Source organism: Lepidochelys kempii, chromosome 7 (genome assembly GCF_965140265.1).
Source record: "Lepidochelys kempii isolate rLepKem1 chromosome 7, rLepKem1.hap2, whole genome shotgun sequence".
NCBI lineage: Eukaryota > Metazoa > Chordata > Testudines > Cheloniidae > Lepidochelys > Lepidochelys kempii.
The window spans coordinates 7433668-7461107 of record NC_133262.1 but is presented as its reverse complement, the minus strand read 5'-3'; the positions used below and the strand labels follow the sequence as shown (position 1 = coordinate 7461107).

Here is a 27440-nt window from a genome sequence, read left to right as displayed (position 1 = left end):
ATTCAAAGCCCATTGAAGTCTGGGTTGTGGGACTGTTTCCATTGTGTTCAATGGGCTTTGGATCAGACCCATGATTTGCATGTGTTGGCAAAGAGTATCTGTATGCCTTCATTGTGATCCTTCTGCGGGCCAGAGATTTTGACTTCCTTTTGAGGATAGCTCTGAAGGAGAAATCTATTCGCAGGAGGAACAGTTTGTATGTCTTCCAGTTTAATAAAGAGCAGCTGAAGGGAACCTCCCCCTGCTTTTGAAATGCAAAGGGATTGCACTGATATAGGAACAGAAGTGGCCTTGTTGCTTCCCAGCCAAACTCCGAGTTACACACACAAATAGCTCTTGCATTGGGGGTAGATTTAAGTCTGTACATCTGCTGTCTGAGTGATGAGAAGGCCAGATGTGCACAGGACAGCGACGCATTCCACTATCCTAAAACCCGCTGCTTCTCCCTGTGACACTATTGTTGCTGAGACAGTTCACTATACTAGTGTCACACTAAAAGTTCCCATTTCTTTCTCTGTTTCTCTGCTAAACATTCATGATTTCAGTTTACCTATGAACTTTTAGACACATTGCTTCTGAATCCATGGTTGCACTGGCCTTCTAGTGCTCTCTCCCCAAAAACAGCTGGGAGAAATATTATCCTTGTTAAGGGGCAACTTCTTTGGGCCCTGATCTTATTCATGCGGGTGGGCCCTGGCATGCACCCAGAGTCCAGTTGAAGTCACAAGACTCAACATACATGCAGGACTCTGCCCCTGCATCTCAGAATGCTATACTGGGGACCATGTTGCATAATAATTTGCCTTGGGTAAGTGCATGAGGTTCCATTGAAATGACTGGATTTACACCCAGTTGCACCAGTTCCAAACTTGGCTCAAAGTGACTGAGGGCCAATTCTGCAGTCTTTATTCAGATGGTTCTGGCCCCCTCCCCCATCTCATTGCCCGGGAGAGAGGTGCTTCTGTATGGACTGCCAAGTTTGATCATCTCCATATAGTCTGTCTCACTCCACTTATTTTTGCTTCATCAATATTTAAAGACTAATAAAAATGAATGTAGGAAAATCAGGCTATTTATTATGCACACTTCTTACAGGAGTAACATAATGTATTCTTAAACCCACCTCTTCTGTTTGTTTTGTTCGGAGTTCATACTAGGAATCTGGTTTGTAAAGTCTGTTGGTTGTTCAGGCCAACGTTTGCAAGAGCCTTGCCCAGTAAAGGAAGTTGTCATTAATCATGTTCTCCCAGACACCACGAGAAGAGACGCTGTTTTGACTTTTCTGTTTGGTTGTTGGAACCGTTCTGATCATTTGCATGTCCTCTTCAAGATCGCAAATATAATGCGGACACATGGAAACGGCAAAGGAGCTGAGTCTATTCCAGGGAAATGAGTAATCCTTCCTTTTTAGAAAAGCAACAGCAGTGAAACAGATCTTCCTCAGGCCATGGCAAACAGAGCAGCAGAAAGAAATCTGGACAAACTTAAAGTGATGTGCAGGCTAGAAGGAGGAGGACAGAGATGGGGGTGTTTCCTGGATTTCTGTTTAACTCTTAATGTTGCTCGAGTAGATTTTAATGGTGAATGCTCCTCTTCTAAGGGGGGATCACCATCGTATAGAACAATAGGAACTTCGTTTTCTGCACATGGAAAGCCATTTTGAGTAGGCTATTTGGTTTATGTTGGACTAGGTCTGATCTCAGTGCCATGCCTTACAATGCAGGCCAGGTTAGCTTCCTTCTTGTTTTGGATGGAGGGATGATGGTCTTATGGGGCAAAGCATAAGATTAGGAGTCAGGACACTGGAGTTGTTTTCCTTCCTACAATACGTACTCACTGTGATCTAGGACCAGGCCACTTAACTGAGCCTCAGTGTCCCCAGTCTGTGAAGTGAGGATAGTATCTACCTCTATTTCAGGGTAGAATTAATTCATGAAGCATTTCCAGATGCTCAAAAGGTAGGTGCTTTGCAGAAGTGCAAGTTATTTGTCCACGATGACATTGCACGGGATGTCTTCCCGATTCTTTCCCTTGCAAATCGGACATAGATTAATCGTAGGAGTAGTTTGTAGTCATGGTCTTCTGGTAAAAATAACCTCATACTTGGATCTTGGGATAGCCAAAACTTACTACAACTAATATCTGCTAGTACGTTGTCTGTCTAATATAATGGCAAATATCAAGTAAAACACATCACTATAAAGAGAATTGTTGTGTTAGTTGCTCAGCGGTTGGACAGATTTAAACCATAAATAGTTGTTGAGTTAAACCAAAAGCTGCTTTTTTGTTGTCTTTTAGCACATTCAAATTGCCAGTTTGGACTGAGGTAACTCCAAACTAGTTTGCTCGAGGGGGAGTGAGAGCAATGAAAGCAGGTTAAATGCTGTCTAGATACATACTTTGTGTGTGGTTCCTGCCTTTTACAAAAGATCTTTAACTTCTATTGGTGTATATATTTCTAGCAGTCTACTTTAGGATTGCAGGATGTGAGTATTTTCAAGAAAGCTAGTCAACATTTTTTTCCAGATGGTTCTAATTTTCAGCCTTCAAGTGCTAGATAATATTCACTCACTTTTTATTTTTTTATTTTTTTTGTTGTAACAAAACTAGTTTTGGGGGAAAGAGAGACTAACGAAACGTATAGTATTTATGTAGCCTATATTCAGGCAGGGACCAGAGAGGTTAAAGCAAGAGTTGGAAGATCACCATTATTTGTAGAACACAGTAACACCCTGATGCCTTTACTAGCACTCCTGGCATCTTGATTGTCAACATTTTGAAAACACCACGCTTTTGGCTGCCTGGAAGTATTGCAAAAGGCTCAAGAACTCAACCAATAGGCAATATGCTTGAGGGTCTGTGTTTACAACAGGGATGAAACCATTTCGGAAGTCCTGCTCTCATCCTTTAAGGACACACAGGTTGGAAGGTACCCCCTGATATTTAACTTTGTTTACATGAGTGTTTGTACCATTCTTACCACTGGCAGCATTAGCCATGGTGGGAAAACTGGGAAGGAAGTGTAGACACAGCCCCATATGGTTGTGCTATTTAGCAAGGCAGTCTGGGAAAGCTAGTGGATTCTGTTTTGTAGCTAAACAGGAATTGATGCTCCATACTAAGTAGACTGGCACCTTTTACCTGTGTTAAATTCCCCAAATAATTGCAGAGATAAACAAGAGATGATCGTATTAAATGTTATGATCTTGCCATTGTAAAAATAATCCTCGGGGCGGGGGGGCATCTGAGTGCTGATTATTAAGGACAAAATGATCCTTCGTGAGTACAGATGAAATGATCGTTTAAGAGACCATTCTCCCATCCAAGACTGTACATAACTCTCACTGTTAGCGGGAGTTACACCACAAGTATTGATTGGGAGAAAGAGGTTAGTAGAATACACGGTCTGCCTGTTAATGTTCAGTTGCATATTGGGGAAGGTAATGAACACAGTCAGAAAATCCAGCAAGTAAATAGGCATGTGTGTGAAAAGAAATCTGTTGTGCTTAACTGTGAAAGAAGTGAGCATTTAGGAGTAAATCTGAAATATACACCATCTATACTTGTTCATTAGCCAATTGGTTTATAAGCCGACCCCCCAAAATGGATAGGTAAAAATGGCAAAAACTCTACGGCCCTTTTATAAGCCGACCGTATTTTTCGGGGGTTGGCAAACTTTGGCTCCCAGCCCATTGGGGTAAGCCGCTAACAGGCCAGGATGTTTTGTTTACCTGGAGCGCTTGCAGGCACGGAGCCTCTCAGCTCTCAGTGGCTGCGGTATGCCGTTCACAGCCAATGAGAGCTGCGGGAAGTGGCAGCCAGCATGTCCCTCAGCCCGTGCCGCTTCCTGCAGCTCCCAATGGCTGGGAACCGAAAACCGTGGCCAGTGGGAGCTGTGCCTGCAAGCGCTTCAGGTAAACAAAAGGACAATGTATTAGATGTTCAATTCAGTAATTCAATAGAGCTTAAAATCATCACATTCTGGTGTAGACCCGTTGATAAGCCGACCCCCGCTCTTTAACGCTTCACCTTTTTACCAAAAAAATTCGTCTTATGAACGAATATATATGGTGTATATGTGTGTGCGTGCGTGCATGCATGTATGTACGTATATTTGAGGGACAGCAGACAAAACAGAAAATGTATGTAGGAGTGATGCTGCTCAGGCTTAAAAGGATAACTTGTCTCCACTCTCCCGTTTATTGCAGTCCATAGATTGCACTGATGAGGTTGCTGAATGGGATGACTGTTAGCGTCAGGGGAAGCAAAAGGCCTTTCTCCCTGAAATCGGTAGGTTACCACGAGCTAGAAACACTCCTTGGCCATGTTGAACGTAGGGATTTCTCCAAGCCCTAATCTTGAAACCATTAACTTACTTTCTTTTCAAAATAAGAGGAACCAAAGAAGTAAACATTTCTTTTAAAGAAGGTGAAGAATTGTACTGGATTAGTTGCTAGTTAAGTGTGCACCGGTGACTTCCACGCTCCCCGGTGGTGTGTCTAGGAAGTGGATGGAGGCATATCTCTGTTATAAGCCTGGGTTAGTACAATACCGATTTTGCTTCAGATCTCTAGTTTTGAATTCACTGAACCTTTTGGACCCACTTTTTTGCAGAATCCTTGCCCTTACCTTTCCCGTTTCAGTGTGTTGTTAGAAGGCAGGATGCATGGATTTGTCAGTTTGGGGCGATTTCATTAGCCAAGAAAACAAATGTGAACATTGCTCTTTGACGCAGGAGCTTTTCCTCTTGAAGGCTGAACGGTCTCAGCTGGGCTGTAGAAAGCCCACCAGGGAGGTCTGCCCAGAGGCTATCCGCCTGCCTCACAGCCTTGCTGACAACACAGATAAGCCCTTTCAGCAGAGCATGAGTGTGTGTTATGTCAAGACAGACTAGCCAGCCGGCATCCTATCTTCTGGGTTTCTAAAGTGTTAACAGGAACCTTGATTTAGGGGTGTTTGTCAATAACTCGTTTCATGTCTTCAAGGGTAAGATCCATGGCTGACTGGAGTCAGCAGGAGCTGCATCAGTCCCTACGAGACTAGACAAAATGTTGTGGTACCAGCGTGTCATTGCTGTCTCAACTGGTTCCTGAGCTGGGGTGACAGAATCCTCATTAAATCCACGTGTTTTTATTGTAATCCAATCAAAGATGTTAGTAAATGTGCTAGGCCAGTGAGTCAAACTGTAGCTTGCAGGCAGACACGGTGTGCGATTTCAAGCAATCTGCTTGTAATTAGCATTTGGATGAATGTCCCAGAGTCTACAGCAGAGCTGTGCAATTTGGTTTGTGCTTAAAAGTTACTCCTCTGCCCTTGATTTTCCCCTCCCCAACCCTGTAGAGGAGGAAGAGCAAAAGCAAAACAATGCAAGCCCCCAAACACACACACTGACTATTCTGACAATAAATCGAAGGGGGCCTTAACTTCTCGACATTGCTCATTGCTTTGGTATGTAAAGTAAAGCTGAAAATAGTGTCATGATTTAGGGGTACTGTTTTCAAAAGCGCCTACGACCCAATGACTTTCAATTGAAAACTTTACCCTATGTGACCTGTGAGAGGATCGAGAGGATGATGCAGGCTTTCCAGCTTTGAGAGTGGGATGTGGTGGCTTCTTTTTGCTCAGAACATCACTGGGGATGATTAGATTTGTCTTTTCACTCGGACTAGTTCTTATCAACTCTCAATCTGCTCTGCTCCTTTTCACAAATCCACTTTGTCTTTGAGGAGATCAATGATGATGATTGTTTTTGGCATCACAGTGGGTGCCCAAAGGCCCCAGGACTGATCAGGGCCCCTTTCTTGCTAGGCACTGGGCAAACACATTGAAGGAGACAGTCCCTGCCCCCAAGAGCTTACTGTCTGTAAAGGCAACAGGTAGAGACAGGTATTCAACGTAGGAGCAAACAAATCAGGGCAGTCCAGGCTGTTTGCATGTATGTGTTTATATTTTTCATTTATATCACAACGTCTTCATTTTATGGGAGTTTTCAGGGGACGGGGCACTCAGGTTTGAATTGTGGGAGGAGAAGGGATTGTTGAAGTAAAAGGTGAATATATCGGGGCAGGAAGAGAGAGAAAAGAGAGAGAGAAAAGAAAAGGGAAAGAGAAAAGCTAGAAGGGCAATGGGTGGGGGTGGGCAGTTGAGGGGTTGCAATGGGAAGGGAAGTGGCAGGATGATGGGGGAACAACCACTAATGACAATACAGCCAGTAAAGGGAGGAGGGCGGGGGGAAAGAAATGTGAAGTCCAGTCCTCTGTCTTGAGTGAATGACACTGTCAAGAAGCCGTGAAGGCTCCTCCAGGCTACTGTTTTCCACATGGAAGAGGGGAGACTATTGGATCTAGTGCCACAGCAAGACCCTCTGGGTCATGAAGAAAGACAGGAATTGGGCCAGGAAGCCCTTAACTTACTCCCTGAACCCTCAGCTGCTGAAGGAGGAGCCCTGAGGAACTTGGGAATTCCATATCACGCCCCAAAGTGAGGCCGGGAGACCCCTATGTGGCCCTCAACAACATAGCACATAGGTGACTCTCCAACTATAAACAGCATCATCTGTATCAAAGACATACAGTTGGTTTAGCCCAGCGGCTACATCGACCTGCCTGCTTCACCTCAAGCTATGCCCTGAAGCTGGCCAAACTGTGACAAACCAAGGAAGTTCCACAGATGAGTAGCCTCTGGCCAAGAAGTCCCACCACCTGTCCTGGGAACCAGCAGGAGAAGCAGCCGGCCCCTCTTAAAAGGGTCACAGGGAGAAGTCTCACAGCTTTGTAGATCATTTTGAAAACCTTTTGAACTGCACCTGGAAGCCACAGATAGGATGGTGCCCAGGGGTTGGACTTACGCAGTTTGTGGAGATGTGACCTTCACCAAGGACGAAGGGCATTTTACGTGGCCTCTATACTAGATCTATACCCTTTGTGAACGTGTAACTTTAAAAGAAACCAGAGTACTGAAATCACAATATATAAGGTATCTGAAAGTCAGCAACAAGTGTCTGGTGTTTGTGGAACAGCTCTGTAACTAGTGGGACAGTTGCATGTGTGACACAGGCTGCCTTGTCTCGAGACCTCTTAATTTGCTTTGATGTCATAACTGGTTTTGTAATCTGCTAGGCAGATAAGACAGTCTCTGTACTGAGAGACTAATACCCTAATTCTGCCTATCCCACATGTTTTACTCTCTCAATGGGAGCAGTAGGATCAAATGCCGAAGGCATAGGAAATAGTGTGTTGTAAAAGATATCAAAAATCACATGATGGCTAGATCAAAAGTCTGCTGTGAATAAATGCAGATCAAAACCAGGAGGGAATTTTTTTTAAACTACATCAGTTGTATCAATGTGCTCAGGAAAAGACCTTGTGCTCTGACGTGTCCAAGTTCCAAAAAACCTTAAATGAGTGCTGAAAACGCAAAGGATCCAGGGAGTAAGACTCTGAGTTCTTCTCATTTACTTGTGAAAGATTTTGTCTTCTAAGTTTTCATCAAGCTAGCTTAGCTTTTTTCTTAACACACAGAATCTACTGGCCTGTATCCTGTAAAACATTGGCTTAAGCAGGTTAGCATAAGTATAGTAGGCCTGTGTCCCTTAGCACAGATAAAATGGCCTGACAGTTACCCTAGATTTTGAGGAACTTGGAATAGCTTGCTCAATAGACGGAGTTGGTATCTAATGGTACCAGGCAACAGAAAGAACGCTGAACTGATACTGGGCTTGGATATTTTAGGACAGAATTGTGGGCAGATGTCTAACCATGAACTTGCTTGAGCAATAAGTGACATATATGATGATGAGTTAAATGGCATTAATATGTTAACCTACAGGATAAGAGCACCCCAATACCATGAGGGTGAGAAAGTTGGATTTGGACATAGAAGCCTGGGCATCAGAATGAATATTCATGATAGTGTTCACACCTAGTAATAGTGCAAACCACCATAAGTTAGTTTCCCATAATTGACCCTTCAGCTCTTTATTGTTATCTACCACCAATCTTTGGGCTTTGGGGAATCTGGACCATTGGACTTATTCAGCATGCCAGAGACAGGGCTGGTCCTTTGTCTCTCACCACCGGGCCCTCAAGAAAAAGCATAAGTATGAGCATATGCAAGGAATGATACTACAGATATCCCCAATACTGTATTTCTTCCTATCTGGTTAGATGGTTTGGAGCTTTTCTGTCTTTACTAATAAATAGTTTTAATAAAAATCGCAAAGCCTTTTGCTTTGTCCTCAGTGTGTGTCCTTGCCATGCAACCCGAGGTTCCTACAAGATATTGAACTTGGTTTTAGCTCTGATTCTGGGACAAGAACCCTGTTACCCTTAGCTCATTAATTAGCATTGATTAGCAATCAATACAATTATTATTACCCCTTAAAGGATCAGGCAACAGCATACACATACAGTGTGTTGGGGTTATGTCCAAGGGGTTGTTGTGGGGTACTTCAGAATGCCCGCATCTGGGTGTGAGGATTAAGTGATATCAAATGAGGTGTGAGTTCACTGAAGAGCTAGAGGAATCCTATGCAATGAGGTGGAGGCAGAGCCCGGGAGACTGAAAAAGACAGATACATATAAAACATGAAGGGCAGGTCTACACTGCAGATTGGCATCAGCACAGCTGTAGCGCGGCTGGTGAAGATGCTCTAAGTCGACGGCAGAGAGTTCTCCTGTCGGCTTATTAACTCCGCCTCCGCTCTCCCACTGACATAGTGCTGTCTACATGTGGGGATTAAGGTCAGTATAACTATGTCGCTCGGGGTGGGGGGGGGGTGGATTTTTCACACCTGGAGCAACGTTGTTATACTGAAGTAAGTATGTAGTGTAGACCAAGCCTAAGGTGTTTGCTGAAGGTCAACAAAAAGATGTGGAGTATTTGGGTGGAGTCTGGTTGGGGCTGTTACTGTGCCCTGATGGGAAAAGTTATCAGATTTATTAGAGAGGACACCAGGAGGATTTCTCTGCGTTCTGTAGGCGTCGGTAGAGAATGGTGCTTTTTCTGCTGAATTTTTAACCCAATCTGTGGAATACTGTAGAGGCCTGGTAATTCTGTAGGGCAATGTTTTCCATCAAAGGGCTATTGTCTATTGAATTCTATACTCTCTTTTCCCGCAGGGGTATTTGTTCTGTTATTACCAAGTGTGGCCTTCCAGTGGGTCTGCCATTTTAACTTTATTTCCTGCTCATTAGTTTGAAAGTCGAGCATTGTGAACGTGACAAAGGCAGTGTTAGAAGAATGACCGGCCACCTTCACTGAGGTATTTAATCAATCAGTGTCTTAAGCCCTGGCAGTTGTGTACAGTTCCTGTAGCCCGATGTTAAAATGATTTAAAGTTAGTAGTGCAGAGCTGCAGCCGGGCAACTGTGTTCGTTCTCTGAGCACCTCTTAGAACCAGGCATGCTTTTCAAGTTGGTGGGAAGCTCCACGTGTTGAGATGTTGGCAACCCGGTAGGGCTGTGAGCTGAATAAATGTGCACTCCGCTGTGTGAGTTTGCCCTGTTGACTGTGGGAATACACATGGGGGCCCCCGTCATCAGTTGGACATTGGAGGCTCCCTGTGAAACTGTTTGGCTCAAGGCAGAAGCTGAGGTAATGCAACTCTTAAATGAAGTAATCTCTAAGCGAATGTGTGCGCGCACATACATGGGGCTGCCGAGCCAGAGCTAGTTAGCTGTTGGAGGTGGGGATTTAGACAAGAACCTGTCTGTGCCTGTGGAAATGAGCTGGAAAGGGATATCCTACAGATGTGGTGGTTTGGTAGCGAGTTCTGTTTCTCTGATCCCTGTAATGCGAAGAGGCTCGCTGTTGTGGGAAATAGCATTAGGGAGCAAAACCTTTTCAACCTGGGGGAGTTTTCCATCTTCAGCTCAACAAACCCCAGCCCATCATCTTTCTTTTCAAGTCACGCGGGGCTGGATGAGGAACCCTTTAGTCACACTGGTCTCACACAAGTAGACCCATTGACTCCCCTGGAACAGTTTGTGTGAGTAACTTCCTTCCAGTGTGGTGGGGGCTCATACCCTGGCCCTTCGCTGTCTTGCCGAAATAGCTAACGTGCTGTCTACTTGAAGGCAGCTGCCTGGCTATGTGCAAGGGGACAACCAGGAAAATCCCATCTCCCCAGCTGCTTCCTGGTGCTAAATGTCCCCAATCTAATTTTCTGAAGTGCTGGGTGCCCAAATCTCCCGTGGACGGCAGCCCAGAAAGGAACTTGTCTCCTGCTCTTCCTCCTGGGTATTTTTGGGTTGGTTGGCATTTATTTTTTACTTGCTCTTTACTTCAGTTAGCAGCCACTCTAGGAAATGCACAGGGAATTACCAGAGTGCAGTAAGACAGGGGTACAAAATGCCACTTACCAGTGAAATGTAAGATGATGATGCTAGGGGTCCGACTTATGAGGGGCTGTGATATTTGATGTACCATTGGGGTGTGGGCCGATGTGAGTAAATCTCTCACCCTTATTGTTGCAAAAGCAACATTCTTGATGGGACAGCGAAGCAGTGTAGTTTTCCTGCTTTGGCACATGGAGAGCATTCAATTATAGAGCTGTGTCTGCCTCAGGCCTAAATCTGGCCCCAGCATGTAGATAGCCTGTGTCCTCTGGAGCTGAGGCGGTGGGGGAGGGCTGGAGAAGGAATTCTCCAACCCTCAAGGCTACTCTGGGGCAGCTGAATTAGCTTGTGTCCATTTCCCCCACAGAACTGCTGTAAGATATGTCTGAGACTTCTGGGGGGAATTCAGCCACCCTCTTCTTGCACAAAACCCCTTGGATTATTCCTCCGAGGATGCAATAGGCTCACCAGAGTTTTGTGAGCTGTGTTCTGACTTTAATACCAAACTGGCGGTGTCCTTTGTGACTTTCCTCACGCCCTCCCGCTGCTGCCTGCTTATAGCTGTGAAGAGTTTACTTAATGCATGTCCATCCTCAACTGCTGTCACGGTGGCCAAATGTAGCCTACGAAGGAAAACCCAAAAGCTAGTGAGCGCAGTTGCTCAGGGATCACTACAACGTATCGTTGTCAGTGGAGAGGATGTATAGCGCATAGAATAGACTTTCTGCCATGATTACTGTAGTAAGTTGAATTTAGCTTGAGTGGATCTACCGCTTGTGTTCCTTGCTTTGTGCTTATTACATGATGGCTGTAAGAACCCAACAGAAAATGGGGAGAATTTTTGTATTATGCACATTATAAAGTCCAAGCAGAAAGGGGCCCTTGGGAGAGAGGAGGCCGTGGAATACCTCTGGGGTGAAAGGCAATTTGACTTCTGGGGATTACAGACTGTGTGAGTATTGGAGAGCATTATCTAGTTAGGAAGCTGGTTGGCACAACTTGTGCAGGACCCTAGAGTGCAACGGCTGCTTGTTTTGCAACTGGTCTACTCTTGTTGTGCGTGCAATCTCCACCTGAACAAACAGAGCTGAGGCTATATCTGCCGCAGCACGAGAATCTGCCAAAATTCCGCAGGGAACTTATGATTCAGAGCATCTAAGAAAAGTGGGGGCTGCTTACATGGATCCTCGCTTCCTGCCCGGAGAATAACCCATGCAATTTTGCTCTGAAATGACAGTGGCCCTGTTCCCTTAAATAAATACAGCATGTGTTCCTTTTGGGGAGGTTGGACTACTGACAAACATGTACAGTTTGTTCTGATGGTAAAAAGTCTAAACCTTATAGGTGGTGATGTGCACAGTGACATGATGTAGTGCAGTATTTCTCAACCTTTTTGATACCAGAGACCAGCTTGCTGCCTTCCTAAATGGTGCCAGGGATATCTCAGAGACTGGCACCAGTCCACAGACTGGCTGTTGAGAAACACTGATGTATTGCATGCAAGTTAGATGCACCTGCCGGCAAAATTGGGGTCTGCAAAGGACCATTTGTATAGCATGACCAATGGTATTTATTATTCATAAATACTTAGCCATTTAAGTTTGCGGAGAGAAGGTTGATCTCGTGGCTAAAGCACAGGATTAGGAATCTAAAGTGCGGGGCTCTCTGCCCAGTCCTGCAACAGACTTTCTGCACATCCTTCGGCAAGTCAGTTAATCTCTCGTGTGCTTCCCTTCATATAACTAACCTGATTTCATTCCAGGGGTAATAGTTTGCCTCCAATAAAGCGGTGGAGTTCTGCTGGAATAAAATACTTTTAAAGAACAAAGCTTTGAATAGTAATATTTTTAGGGTCACATGAGAAGCTTTATCCTCTTGGTTTATTGCATAGTTCAAAACATATGAACTGACTTACAAACACATTCTCCCTCTGTCCCTCATTGGCATTGAATTGATTTATAGTTTTCTCAGGGCTTTTTTCTTTCCTTTAAAGAGATATAGACATACACCAAAAATAATTGTCAATGGGGCAGGTCTTCAGCTGACTTCAGTGGAGCTATAGCCATGTGTACCAGCTGGGACTCTGCCCCGTAAGGTTTTGAGGATGGAAAATGTAACCCCACAATTCAGGTTAAATTAGGTTTAAAGATGTGGTGGAGGGGAAAGCAGATGCTTTTCATGTTCCTCATTTTGCAGCGTGCAATCCAACCAAACTGAAAATACACCGTATCTAATTCTACTCGATCTAGGGGTAAGGGCTTGAAAAACTTCTTGCACACATAGTAGTGAGAGGCAGAGGCAGATGCAGGGCAGGGTGGAGGTACCATCAAGGTCCAGAGATAGTGCCTTAGTGAAAGCCCTGCCAGCTACCCAAAGCTCATGTGCAGAAGGAGGAATCTGGGATTTCTACCAATGTGCTGCAGTCACTTCCCCCTACTTGAGGGCTCCATTGTTTTCATACCGGCCTCTGATTAAGTTATCTGATGAATCTGAAACTCTGCGGCCTCCACTCTCCCATCTCCTGTCTGTTTGCAAGAGGAAGCCTTGGGGAAGGTGTGTGTGTCTGTCGTTCCCTTCCCCCCCACCCCCACTTCCTTCAGCATCATGGCTGCTGCGGGAAGGGGAGAAATGAAAGGTGTCTGTTACTCTACCCGACCTCATGGTTTTTTGGATACCCTTCCCCTGTGAAAAAACAACGAGGTGTCCTTGTGGCACTTCAGAGACTAACAAATTTATTTGGGCATAAGCTTTCATGGGCTAAAACCCACTTCATCAGATACAGTTTTTAGCCCATAAAAGCTCCTCGTTGTTTTTGCTGATACAGACTAACACGGCTACTGCTCTGAAACCTCCTCCCCTGTGATTAGCTATAGCCTCTGCCTCTACTGATGCTCACAGCTATGCCAAGAGGCAGCAATGTGAAACCGGCATTATTCTTGATCATTATGCTCTGCAGCCGTCAGGGTGCTGAATAGCACAGTGAGACTAACCTGAGTTTCAGTTTCAGTCTGTTATTATTTGGCAAAGCTAAGAGCAGCAGCTCAGGCACCGGAGATGCCTGACTACAGACTCAGGAAGGCAATGGGAGATTTGGTTTGCATTCAGCTCACCTGTGGAAACTTTTCTTCACGACCATGTCTATTAGCAATGTCATTTTTTGTTTTAAATTTTAAAGCATAAATCTACAGATATGGGTTGTTTAAGCCCCCTTCAAAGCTGCCCATCTAGCAGAGGCTAGTGAGAAAGTGTGGCTTTTATGCTCTGCTTAGAGGACAGGTAGGGAAAATGTGGGCTGAACTATGTGCAGTCCCATGCAATGTACCTTAGCCATATGGCACTTGTGTCTGGGGTGAGAGCAGTGGGGACCTGTGCCATGAATCTTCTCCCATGTTTCTAAGGGAAGCAGGTCTTAATGCTATCAGCTTCTTCTAACCTCCCTGGGAATTGGGGTGGGGATCGCTGCCAGAGAGAGAGCAGAATGATGGCGTGTAATTCCAGGCACCAGTTAGTCACGGTATATTTGATCCATCTCATGTAACACTGTGTTTGATCTAATGCTTGACTGTGCCCTCTTTGCCTGGCCTTTCCCTGACATCAGCCCTTGGTTTCCTTCAGTAGCAAACGCCTGTAATTCTCCATGGCCAGGAGGTCTGGCTCCTTCGCTACTTGACCATTTTGAAAATATTACCCAAGAGTAAAAATTGACTTTTTATCCCTCAATTTCTCTGCCCTCTAGTTGTTTCTAAACTCCCCCTTTCTGCTCATTCTGAGAATGTGTTTGAATGTTAATAGGACTGTAGCCGAAATACATATTCGCTCAAGTCTGTCTCTCTTTTGAAGCTTGGTTTTATTTTTGATGCTTATAACAGGTGTTGGTTTAATAGGTTTGCTGTATTTGGTTTTTTCTCCCCAGAGCCCAGCCAGCACTGTAAATTGACACTAGCTGAAGGCTAAACGTGATTTCTCCCCGCCTCCATTCTTCTCTCCCATTAAACGTTTGCAGTGCACACTACTACAGCTCAGACAGCATCGACTCAGGTCTTGTCTCTTTGAGAAATTTGCACTGATCTAATTTAAATCCATTTAAACTGATTTAAACTGGTGCAAACCTTCTTATTTTCCATTGAAGAGTAGCTTTCTTTTGCTTAATTTAAACTGATTCTTAATAGGGTGAATCTAAAGTGAAATAAGCCTGATTGAAACCTAAATAAGGGAGTCCACACAGCTTTCTGAACAGGTTTAACTACACCCTATGTTGAATTGGCCAGTGCACCTTTATTGTATAAAAAAGCCCTTTGTAGCAGTGAAAGGTGAATTCTCTTTCAATTAGTACCAGTGAAAAATGTCTCACCAGCCTGTTCATCAATAAATATTCATTAAAACATTTAGCACTAGGGATATCCCCGGGGATTAAGGTGTAACTTTACCTCTAAAATACAGGCCTGGATTCCTGGAAATGCTGTGATCTTTTGAACTTGTGCCATCTGTCTCCCCCCCCCCCCCCCCCCCCCAGCCCTTCTCTTTGTTTCCTTTGAACATTCCATTTGCTTTTTAAATTTTAAGCCATTGAGCCGTGCCGAAGAGTGCCAAGGAAGTATTCACTACTTATTGGAAACCGGCTCTCAGCTTCTGGCTGGGTTGGGGAGTGGATGGTTTGGGAGGTTCATCTGAATAGTTTGGAATACCAGTGGGTATGTTCCACAGCTGTACAAAGATGAGGAAAGCTAACATAGCGGAGTATGTAGGATTTACTTTGCGCTTAGAATATTTTGCTCATTTAGCACCTTTTACAGTCATTACAGACCTGAATGAGTTTAGCCTCATAGCATCCTGGTCAAGACAGATGAGTAAACTGAAGGTACAGAAGAGTCAAGTGACATGCCCCAGGCATGAGTCAGTACCAGAGCTGGAAGCTAGATGGTCAGAGACTTGGCTGCCAGTCCTGGCTCTAATGACTGGATCTCATATTAAGCATAGTCATCTTGTACTCTTGCGGTCACAATGGCTGAAATGAGACAGTAAAATTGTTCCCATGGATTGTGCTACATGGGGAAGCATGGGGGGGAGCACCATGTATTTGTGTTTCAAGGCTGATCAGGTATTTTCGTTGAAATTTCTTCTGTAACCTGTGGAGTTTAGTAAGTTAAGATAAGGAGTACACAGTAAAATCCCCCTCTTTCCCAGACATTTTGAAGGGGGAGGAGAGATTAGGGCATAACGTCCTCACAATTTACTCTGCTTTCAAATTGCCTTGGGACTGGTAAGGAAGGAAACTGAGTGAAAAAGTCCCAAGCCATAACAGGAAGGGTTAAACTGTGTTTCGGTGTCTACTGAAAGCACAAAAAAGAAAATGTAATCAAGCTGGTGAAGGTTTGGAATAAGTTGTATTTATATCACACGCTGTGTATAGGAAAAGTCATCGGGGCTGGTTTTGTTTGAAGTGCGATGTTCCGAGATGGCGCAGTGCTCGCAGCAAACTATCTGATGTTCCCCAGCTGGAACTGGCTGGAGGTGGTGCTGGGAGTCATTACTTACCGCTGGAGTTGGCCCATCTTTGAGAGGGAAAGAGAGAGAGAGAGAGAAGCCTGGCTTTCCTATGTGAAATAATGCACTCCCCCCACCCCCTCCTTAATCTATTAGCTGCAGCACAAGAAAAAGCAACAGCTGAATGGACGGAAGTCACCTGGAAACTGCTTGAACATGGCTCAGACCAAAATAGTATCTTTCACTTCACCCACCTTTTCCTTTCCTTCTTAAACTGGGCCCTATGGTAAACTCTGGGACATTGTGCTTTTGATGCATGGTATACATACAGTAATATTAATATTCCAAAAAATGACCGTCTGTTTCTACTTCTGAACTGCTCTGCATGACTGAAGCCATTTCATGCTTTCAATCCCTTACAGAGTTACTGCTTTTTGTGTTTAGTAATCACCAGGTAATTTATAGATTCTTGACGTTCTTTTTTATGAAGCTACAATTCCTGGTAATTTACAGCTAGATTCTGATTGCAGTTACAACAGTAGGTCGAGACCAGAGTTGAACGCATAGTTCCTGATTCAGCACAGCTTTGAAACGCACGCTTAAGTTTATTCCTATTTAGCAAAGCACTTAAGAATGTGTTTATCCGATGAAGTGAGCTGTAGCTCACAAAAGCTTATGCTCAAATAAATTGGTTAGTCTCTAAGGTGCCACAAGTACTCCTTTTCTTTTTATCTTTTAAGTACATGCTTTGCGGAACAGAAATGGATTTTAAGTGTGTTGCTTAAAGTTAAGTATGTTCTTAGGTGCTTTCCTGATTTGGGCTCTTAGCCACAGTTTGTTTTGGCATTACCTATTATTGCACTCATTTTAGAGGGATCCTGTCAGCTTGAAAAATCATATTTCTGTCTGAAAAGGAACCTGCTGAAGTGACAAATTCAGATTATTAACACAGGGCAATGGGTGTAAGAGAAATTCTTTTCTCCAGGAGTTTAATTTATGGATGTGACAGCCCCTTTTGGATAGTCCATTTCACTGTTTTCCCTTAGGCATGCAATCAGAATATACAGTTATAATATACAGTATCAGGGTATGTCTACATGGGGATTAAAAAACCCATGGCTGATTCAGGTCTGCTGATTGAGGCTCAGGCTCGGGGTTAAAAATTGGTGTGTAGACACTCAAGCTCCAGTTGCAGGGCTTTTATTGCCATGTAGACATACCCTCTGGGGCTCTGGCCAGGCTCAGGGATCCCCCTCATGTAGAATTCATTGCAGGAATGAGAGGGCCAAAGTTTGTTTCTTCCTTGCTAAAAAGACCTTTACGTATATCAATAAGGGGAGCAAAAATAAGTTATCTCAAATGTTTTTAAGGATTTTTTTTTTTTTTTTAAATTTCAGGATGCAGGGCTTGACTCTCATTTATTCTAAGGCCTGTTTATGCCACTTGGCAACATATGAAGTGAGCTGTAGCTCACGAAAGCTCATGCTCAAATAAATTGGTTAGTCTCTAAGGTGCCACAAGTACTCCTTTTCTTTTTGCGAATACAGACTAACACGGCTGTTACTCTGAAACCTGTCATTAAATTTGACACAGTGTCTTTTTAAACCACCAGCTTAGTCTGTGGAGAAACCATCAGTTTGTATTAACGAGAGGGAAAGAGGACATTGTGCTGTGGAGAGAGATCTTTTCTCACCGTTCGTTAAAAACATTTTCAATTCACTGAGCTGGGCTTCTGTTAAAGGGTTTTGTCTGGACTTATAAAGGCCGGGGAGGGTCTGGAAACAGAGAGAGGGAGATGGCAAGGACATGTTCAAAGATAAATGCCTGCATGTGAGTACTGGATCCCAAGTGTTTGTTTAAAAGAGATTCCTCTGGATCTGGAGAGCCTGGTGTTCCCATTTTGCATTCAAGAATGCTTTGCCTGGCTGCTGGCTCCCCACCCCTCTCCATTTACTTAGAGGGTAGCTGGCGTGATTAAGCTGTAGTCTTTGTCTGAAATCACTTTACTATCTCTTATTATTCAACAGGTTCTCAAGTGTCTGTGAATGTCTCTATTTAGAGCTGTCTGTTTCAGCCTTGCTGGTAATAGCAGTGACTGTTCATGCTGGTCTAAATTCATGTCAGTCATCTGTTTACTACTTGTCTAATGCCCAATATATAGAGAGAGATTTTAAAGTCTGGTTACTGTTCTTCCTTCTGAGTCAGGCCAAAAAGGAGTTAGAAAGAAAAGAGAGGGCTTTTATTTTAAAACTAAACTTTCCAGGTGCAAACAGATTTGGAGCTCTTCAGTTGTTTGACAGCTGTGGAAATCCAGTGAGTGATTTGTAATGCTTTCTGTGTGCAAAACAATTCCAATGTTAAATCTCCAGACTATTGATGAAAATGCAGCTGGCTTGAATCATTACTTTGGGGCCAGATCCGACAAACGCTGCTGAGTGCGATGCTTAGTGCCGAGAGTTATTCTAAGCACACAGTTTGTTCTAGGGTAGTAAACAATATGCTAGGAAATGATTGCAGAATCAAGCCCCTGGATACTGTTTCTATGTGTTAGAAATCATTGTAATATAGTTTAGAGCTGGGACTGTTCAAAAGGGCCTAGCACCTAGGCAAACAACCCCAGAGGCTTTCACTGGGATTTGGGTGTCTCTCTATCTCCCTTTGAAAAATCCCAGCCTGTGTGTGTTGTGTTGGAATTTTGGCAATTTGCTAAATCATCAGTCGACACTGGGAGAATTCCTGTGACAATCCCAATCCTGTAGTCTCTCTTAATAATGCATTTATCTTGGGAGTTAAGGGGATGGAAGGGATCCAGAATTGGGCCCAAATCTCTGGAAGGCGAATGCATCAGTGGACTCGGTAGTTATCGAAGAAAGTCTTGTACCAAAATAGAAAAAACTCCAAATGTTTGTGATTTATTACAATCTGACTAGCCAGAGAAACAGCAGGGAGCCAGTGTATGTATCTCTGACACTGGTTTCTGATTGGACCGTTGTTTCAGAAATACATTAAATACCAGTGTGGAAAGCCAACTGGCGACTGATGGAATCAATTGCTCTCTCTGGTTATATTTTTTTTTCTTTAAGGAAACTTGATTCTCTCCAATTCTCATCCTGTCTGTTTCAGGCATCACAACAGGATCCGCAGCATTGAAGCAAGTCAACTGAAGCCTTACGTTGCCCTGGAAACATTGGACCTGAGTTCCAATGACATCACGGAAATACGAAGCGGCTGCTTTCCACAGGGACTTCCCATAAAGGAGCTGTAAGTTCTTCTTGTTCAGAACAGCATTAGTCGAGTTACCGCAGAAAAAAGGAGGTCTTTAAAATTGCCTTTAAAAAAGGGTTGCTAACAAACATTTCAAATAGAGCATTATAACTGTGGGTTCTAAATGCAACAGTGAATTAAAACTCAGCCAGTTCTGTCTGTCCCCTTGCCTCCCACCCCCACCAGCCTTGTCTTTTTGTTATCGGATGCATCTGTGAATAATGCAGGGACGTCATTTTGCCAGTTGCACTGGGAGCGGTGTACGGTGACAGAGAAAGGCACGTGTGCCCTTCAGGTACGGGCATCCTGCATTGCTACGGAAACCTGAAGCCAAAACAACTATCCAGAGCAGGGACAGCTCTTCCATAATGGGAACCCTAGAAACATGAGGCTGGAAGAGAGGGTGTCTAGTCCGCCCCTAGGCTGAGGCAGGATTAAGCATACCTAGCCTAGACCATCCCAGACAGGGGTTTGTGTACCTTGAGGTCTGTGCCTTGCTTCTGGAATCAGACACGTGCAGCTGGGGAAAAGTGGCTGTTTTCCTTGTGATCACATATTCACATTAAAATGGACGTTGGGTAACCCTTGTTTTTAAAGCCATACATACCAGCGGTCAGTGGGAGCCAAACGAGCTCCCCTTGAGCCATGCAGGAAAAATACAACATAATCCTAACGTGTATGGGGTCAGTGATATATGTTATGTGTTTTCTAGAAGGCGCAGAATAACCACAGGTTCTGCTCATAAGCCATGCTTGTGCATAAGGAGTGTGTATGCTGTGGGTTTGGTCTCACTCCTCTGTCTGGAGGCCATCAATTTTTGGAACCATCAGAATGAGGTGACAGCAATGGCCCCTGTATGCCGTGGGTCTGACAATGAGCCCCCCGACTGTCTCCTTCATTGGAGTAGCTGGTGCCAAGCATCTCTGAAGGGGCACTCAGCACCTTCCATTGCTAGGTGCTGGCAATGTGTTCTGGGAAAGCGTGTTTGTTTTTATTTGTCCCCAAACCTGCTCGGTTCCAATGTAATGTGTCTAATTTCACCAGCCCGTTTGAAGACCAAGCAAAGGCTGATAACTAACAACGAAGTCCTCTGACACAACCGTTACATTTTCTGTGCTGATTTATTACAGCAACCTGGGGAGCAACAGAATCAGCACCCTGGAGCCTGGTGCTTTTGATAGTCTGTCACGGTCCCTGCTAACACTTCGACTGAGTAAAAACAGGATCACCCTGCTTCCTGTTAAGGCATTCAAGTTACCCAGGCTAACACAACTGTGAGTAGAAATGTGCACCTTAATTAAGGTTAACCAAACTTTATGGAGACAAAATTTCCCTGAGGACATACACACCAAATGCAACCCTTCCTCACCCTACATCTATAAAACTTGGAATAAGCTATATTTAATAGTCCTATGGCGACACCTAATAAAACAAATTAGGAGAGTGCGGGGGTGGGGTGTTTTGTGTGTGTTTGTCCGTCTTGTACATATTACTTATTTAGGTCACTCTTTTTAGATGAAAAAAATGTAACTGATGAGCTTCTCAGCTATTTACAGTATCAAATAGATCTGTTTCCCTTACAGCAGCTGATAAAAAAATTTTTTTGGTTGGGGAAAAAATGTGTTTTGCAAGTGGGCAGAAAGAGCTGAATGACAGCGTTATGTTTTCGAGACCACACAGGTATCTTTATGCAGCAATAAAAATGCAACGAAGGAAGGTCATTAAACTGTGCAGTGATATTTGAGCAGACAAAAGAGTACTTTTGATGAGCTAACACACACGTTGCTATTGTTTTGGCTGCAGTACAGCGTGAGCTATGTAGGCAGAGATCTACATGTGCATCTATAAGTGTGCCTTATATGTAAATAGTCAATCTAAGAGTTCAGCTTTTCCCCTTTACAGGCTGGATCAGATGGTATGATGGGATAGCCTAATTTTGGCAATTAATTGATCTTTGTCTATTAGTGGTAATTCTGCCCAGTGGCCTGTGATGGGATATTAAATGGGGTGGGATCTGAGTTACGACAGAGAATTCTTTCCTGGGTGTCTGGCTGGTGAATCTTGCCCACGTGCTCAGGGTTTCAGCTGATCGCCATATTTGGGGTCGGGAAGGATTTTTCTCCAGGGCAGATTGGCAGAGGCCCTGGGGGTTTTTCGCCTTCCTCTGCAGCATGGGGCATGGGTCACTTGCTGGAGGATTCTGTTCACCTTGAAGTCTTTAAACCATGGTTTGAGGACTTCAGTAGCTCAGACATAGGTCAGGGGTTTGTTTCAGGAGTGGGTGGGTTAGATTCTGTGGCCTGCGTTATGCAGGAGGTCAGACTAGAAGATCATAATGGTCCCTTCTGACCTTAAAGTCTATGACTCTATCTAAAGCCCGCTGCAGTCTTTTCACTGAGTTTGGTGGGCTTAGGATCAAGCTCTGTTTGCACAAAAGACCATAGAGAAGATTGAAACCAGTACCTCTAAATGGCAAACCATCACCACCCCATTAAGTAAACCCAAAGCGCCCAGAACAGTTTTGTTCAAGCTTTAGTCATGGTCAGTGGATATCGAAGGTCAGGGGAGGGTAAGCTTCCCCATACTCAGGCCATGGCCTTGCCCATGCTCTGCCCTGAGGCCCTGCTCTTACTCCCCCGTCACCTGAAGCTGGCCGGTGGTCTGGAGCTCGGGGCTCAGGCTAGGGGCAGCCTGGGGCGACTTGGACTGGCCCGGGGGTGGGGTCGGCCGGAGAGGCTGGGGCAACTCGGGCTGGCCAGGGGGTCAGGCATCTTGGGGCAGCTGGGGCAGGCCAGCCAGAGCTCTAGCCATGGGGTGGAGGGGCTTAGAACTCCAGCAGGCGGGGAGGGGGTGGCTGGGGGACTAGCCTCCCTGAAGTGGGGGTTCTTCCACCGCCCGGGCTTCAGTTTAAAAACTACTCCTACGACCCAGCCACATTCTGCTTGTCCCTTGGGAAGCTTGCTTATGAGATGCTTGACTGCGTACATCCATGGGTGCAAATTTTCCATTGGATGCATACAGGATTCACGTTTCCTTCAGCATTGAACATCTACCAGGAGGTTTTGAAGAAGCTGTTTAGGAGCAAGTTTCATGGAGAGTCAGTGGTATTTGAGCTCCTAAGCCCCTTTAGGAGGAAGGTTTTCAGATGAGTCTAATTTTCCCTCGTATGGATATAGGAGTGAACATCTACCCATGTAGAACTGCATGCAAAGGGGTATTGATGGGGCGGCCAGAGTTTTAGAATTAATCCTGTTTAACTTTTCAGGTGAAGTATGGCTGAGTAGGATCGCTAGCAATGCTGCAGAGCAGGAAGTGGCAAGCTTGAAATAGTCGTACTCAGAAAGGGTGTGAGAATAGCATTAAAACTGAGTTTTAATCCCCCCAAATCGGAAAGCAGCTGCTTCTGCCGCTCCTCCCCTGCCAAACCCCCCCACCCCGTGTATTGCCCATGGTGCTACCTTGGCTCCCACTGGGAAGTGGAGAAGGCACCTCCATCGGGTTGGTTTTGCACCCCAGCAAGCTGGTGTCCAGGTAACTGCTGTACACACACAATGTAGGCATTGCATAGGCATTTTTGCAGGTAGGCTTGAGTGTACTATGAAAGTTTGACCTTCCTGTTTAAATCTATACACCATGCTGGATGAAATCCTCCCCCTATTGAAGTCAATGGGAGTTTTGCCACTGACTTTAGTGGGGCTGGCATTTCACCCTGGTGCCTAGATCTAACTCATGGCATGATTTGTAACTACCTGTTCTAATGCCCTTGGTATAGGTTAAGTCAAGTCACCCAGTATATTCACGTATTATTGGTGAGTATAGTGCACAGAAATAACTGGCTTTCCTAAGTTTTATTTAAACTTTCCTTAGTTTAAAAAAAAATGCTTAATAAAGCAAACATTTTGGAGGTCTCATCGGACACCTCTCGTTTCTTTATTGATTACTTTCTTAATATAGGGAAAAAAGGCTAAATTTGTCAAGGAAACTGAAGGGGTTATCCTTCCAAACTAGTAAAAAAATTTACATCTGGGGTCACACTTGACATATGTTTGTCAGAGTAAATTTTTACTGGCCCGTTACAAGCCACAAGCCTTTATAAACAGAGGTTTGTAAGGATGTAATGCTGATCCCTAACTGTATGGGTTTGAATGGTGCTTCTGCATTGGAACAGATGAATTGTGAAGATTGAACTCAATTGATAAAAAGTATAAATGGCTTATCCGAAAACTATATGGGGGAGGGGATTACTAATCTACATCCATTTTACTTATTGCCCTATATTGGAGTTTCCTCAGGGCTAGGGTGACCAGACGTCCCGTTTTTAAAGAGACAGTCTGGTTTTTGGTCTTTTTCTTATATAGGTGCCTATTACCCCTCCACCCCCATCCCGTTTTTTCACCGTTGCTATCTGGTCACCCTACTCTGGGCTTAAATTCAGCTGGAGCAGAACTGAAGCCTCAAGCCCCCAATGGTTGGGGCGTCCGGGAAACACTCTGAGAATTTAAGCTCTGAGTTTGCTCAAGAAGGAGTTTGTTTGAGAGAATGGGCCCCGTTGATTTTCCTGGCCTGTTTCCGATACCCTTCTGCTCTCTCATGGGAACAGTTCATGGAGAAGTTGTCGGCATTCCTCCGCCCCATTGTGTGTCACGCAGATGACTGCATGACAAAGGACTGGGACTTAATACATTTCCACGGTGTTGATGATTTCAGGGAGTTAAACCGGAATCGCATCCGCCTGATTGAAGGCCTGACGTTCCATGGGTTGGACAGCTTAGATGTTCTGAAGCTGCAGCGCAATGACATAAGCAAACTGACCGATGGGGCCTTCTGGGGTCTGGCCAAGATGCAAGTTCTGTAAGTTGGGGGAAAGATTTATTTTCTACTTCTCCCGTGACCTCCTCCTTTCCCCCACAGTTCTTCCAGGGACTGGTGGGCACTCTTGACATATGACCTGCCGTCACACAACGGCCGGTGGAGGATTTCTGTGCTCTGAGATCTTCGGTTCGGCCTCTCATCCACTAGATACCCAGTCTCTGCTCTGCTTTGTCACCTCCACACTGCTTTACTTGAGGCGATAGTAAAAGGAAGGGAAGGTGTAAAGGTGTAATGCCTTTCCTGGTGCCTCTCTCTGTGCCATGCATGCACTGGATTGCTGCCATATGTAATCCTTCTTCCCCTTTCTCCAGCAACCTGTTTCCCTGTGTCAGTGTATTGAGTTTGGCTGCCTATGCTTGACTGGTGGTTCTGACCAGATTACACTAGTTGAAAGGATTACTGTTTCCAGGTAAATTTCCATTGCTCTTGTCTCTTGGATGCTGCCCTCATTTAGTGTCCTGAGAAACACCACCTGCTATGCGGAGATATGACACCAATATATCCTACACTGCTTAGAATATGGTCCCAGAGATCCCTGGCTTCTGAATGCTGCCAGCCAGACGTTCAGTACACATCCTCGGGAAGGGATTATTTCAGAGACATCATATATATTTGTGTGCAGACTAAAGCCCTGATCCTGCAGTGTGCCTCTCGGGACCCCATTGACTTCAAAGGGGCTCTGCATGGGGACACACCCATGTGCCTCGCATTGTAGGATCTCCTTGCATTACCACTGTGATTAGGCAACCATCCATGGAATTGACTTGGAGTGGAAGCTGGACAGAAGGATTTAACAACAGTCTCTCTCCACCTCCACAGCATGGTCAACTAGAGCTCTTCTAGTAAGATTTCAAATCGACCATCTATGTCTTATGTACAAGGTAGAATCCTCTTGAAATATGTCTGTATTCTTTAGAAATCTTTAGGAAACATTGCAAGGCCTTTCCAGCATAAGTGACATTCACAGTTCGAATACCTTTTTATTCCCAAACCCTTTTCAATTCCCCGACCCCTCCCCCTCCCCCCCCCCCAAACCCAAATCCTAACCCAACATAGTGTTGATCCCCAAAAGGGAGATGTGCCAGAAACTCCATGAGATCCAGTAAACTTTGCTGTTGGTTTTACATGGAAGGCACTCAAATGCTGTGATGGTGAGCAGCAGTATAAAAACCCTAAAATAGATAAACAGCAATGCCAGAGACTTCTTAAAGCTTGTTGATACACAGTGATTAGCTTTGTCCAATTCTTTAGGGGAATATAAAAGAGTTTGGGCAATACCATTTAGCCTTTGTTGCAACAGAGCTCTGGGAACTAACTCCTGGTTTGGCATTGGGAGAAGACGTGGAGTGTGCATGGGAGGCAGTTTTCACATCTGAACAAAGGATGATTAAATAGCTCCATATTTTTTTTCTCCTGCGTGTCCTTGTATTTGCATGCTCGGCATGCGGCCGTGCACAGATGCGTGCATGTGTGGGTGTGTGTTGAGAGGTACAGAACTGGATTTAAAAGAAAAGTGAAGATTTTATAGAAAGTTTCCCAGCTCTTTTTGGAAGTCCTCAACTTCATCAAAATGAGACTGGTGCTGCCTCATGGATAGTCTGTCATTTATCCTGCTTGTCTTCATAGGCACCTGGAGTATAACAGCCTGACACAAGTGAACAGCGGCTCCCTCTACGGCCTCTCATCTCTCCACCAACTTCACCTCAGTAACAACTTGATATCCTACATCAACCCCGAGAGCTGGAAGTTCTGTCAGAAGCTGCATGAGCTGTAAGTTGCTTCCTGATAGTCATAATGACCTTGTTAGTTATTATGATACCTGCTCGAAAGGTGTTTGTGCTGGGCGTAAGGAATAGATCCTGCTAAAAAAAAATACGTTCGTTTACAGGGACTAAAAGGCAGATTGAGGTCATAGTTTGTGGCTCCTTTTAGGTTATCTAGTTGCAAGACTTGTGTTCTCTTGCACTGAATAAACTGTACAGCTCAGAGGAAACTTTGCGTGATTAGTCTGTATTTTACAGTTGACATAATAAATAATCACATTTAAACCACCTAATATCTGGCTACCTCAAAAGCAATGAGTGAAGTGTTTTACTCTTGTCCCTTCTGTTTGTACATGACTCTTACTATAGGGCTCATCTGTTGGAAGGTAAACACGTTGGCCTCATTCTCCTGAGATTCCCAGCTGTGAACATTTCATTTACGATCTCTTCGATAAATAAAAATGTATGCGGCCTCAGGGGAGAGATGTCGGCATCTCTGTCACTGCTAATATTCAGATGAAGGAGAAACATTTAGGATGCTTGCAATATTGACAGGACTAGCAGTCACACCCCCTAAACATGCTTAGCTGTCTGGTTAGAAAACACAATATAGATTTGTTTTTAAAAGAAAAACGTGACAAGTTCAGTTTTATTATGGAAATGTAGCTCCTGCTTTCAGATTCATCCTGCTTGGAGATTCATAGATTCCAAGGCCAGAAGGGACCATTGTGATCATCTAGCCTGACCTCCTGTATAACACAGGCCAGAGAACTGCCCCCAGAATAATTCCTAGAGCAGATCTTCTCAAGCTAAACATTTTTAGGAGTTCCCCCTTCCATTGAGAAAGATACTAGATCTCAAATTCAGAAATGTTTTGATGAGGAGAGAAGAAATATTGTCTGGAGAAAATGTTCATGAACAATTCATCTAATTTATCAGACGTGTCTGAGACTGGCTGCTCTGAAAGGTACTTCCTCCTGCAGCGATACACTCAGCATGTAGCCTGATAACTGCAGGCTAGCTGCCATAAAGAGCTATGTTTGATATTTCACTAGCTCAGGATGGCGCTAAGAACTTTCCCACACTTCAGTGATGAGGCTCAATGGCCTTCTCGGTGAGTCAGCACATTGCCTCACCCACATCCTGCTCAAACCTAAAGAATCATAGGGAAGAAAGTCTTCATTCTCTGGACATTTCTATGGAAGGGTAGCTCTAACTGGGCAGAATGGCCAAATTTGGAGTCACAGAGGGTATTGATCCTGCACTAAGGAGAACACTATTGTCAGCCAAGTCATAGATCTGGAAAGAGATTAAGAAAATGATCAGTGGCCTACATTGTTGTTGAGGAAAAGGTGCCAGGCCATTAAGACATGCTCGGTCTGAATGGGATTGGTTCTGAAAGTGGGGGGAACCATATTTGGTTTAGTTTTGTAAGGTGGCCACTTGGATGTTAGCACACACCTTTGCAATATATTACAGGGTTTTGCAGACATAGCTTCAGGCCTTACTGGAAGAGTCCCATTCAGATTTTGTTTGTTATTGTTAAAGCTTTTGATTTTCAGGTATCAGAGAACGTTTTCTGTCTACATTTTTGTAGACTCACCCGAAACCATGAGCTTTTATGGGAGGGAAGGGGAGTATGATGCCAATAAAAGGTTGTGTGTGTTTGTCTCCATCTTCTGGTTGGGAGGAAATATAGGAAATATAGCCCAAGCATTTG

The 27440-nt window shown here is 44.5% G+C and overlaps 1 protein-coding gene across 2 annotated transcripts in view; it reads left to right on the top strand.

Annotated features, from left to right (window-relative positions):
* Positions 1-27440, top strand: part of LRIG1 (leucine rich repeats and immunoglobulin like domains 1) — a 128069-nt gene that overhangs the window by 72124 nt on the left and 28505 nt on the right. For both annotated transcript variants that reach the window (XR_012159755.1, XM_073351038.1), the window contains exons 4-7: positions 18945-19082; positions 20216-20359; positions 23793-23936; positions 25584-25727. Coding sequence is in view for 1 of the 2 variants with exons in the window: in XM_073351038.1 (XP_073207139.1) it covers positions 18945-19082; positions 20216-20359; positions 23793-23936; positions 25584-25727 (570 nt within the window). In the remaining variant the exon portion in view is untranslated. The remainder of the gene's footprint in view (positions 1-18944; positions 19083-20215; positions 20360-23792; positions 23937-25583; positions 25728-27440) is intronic.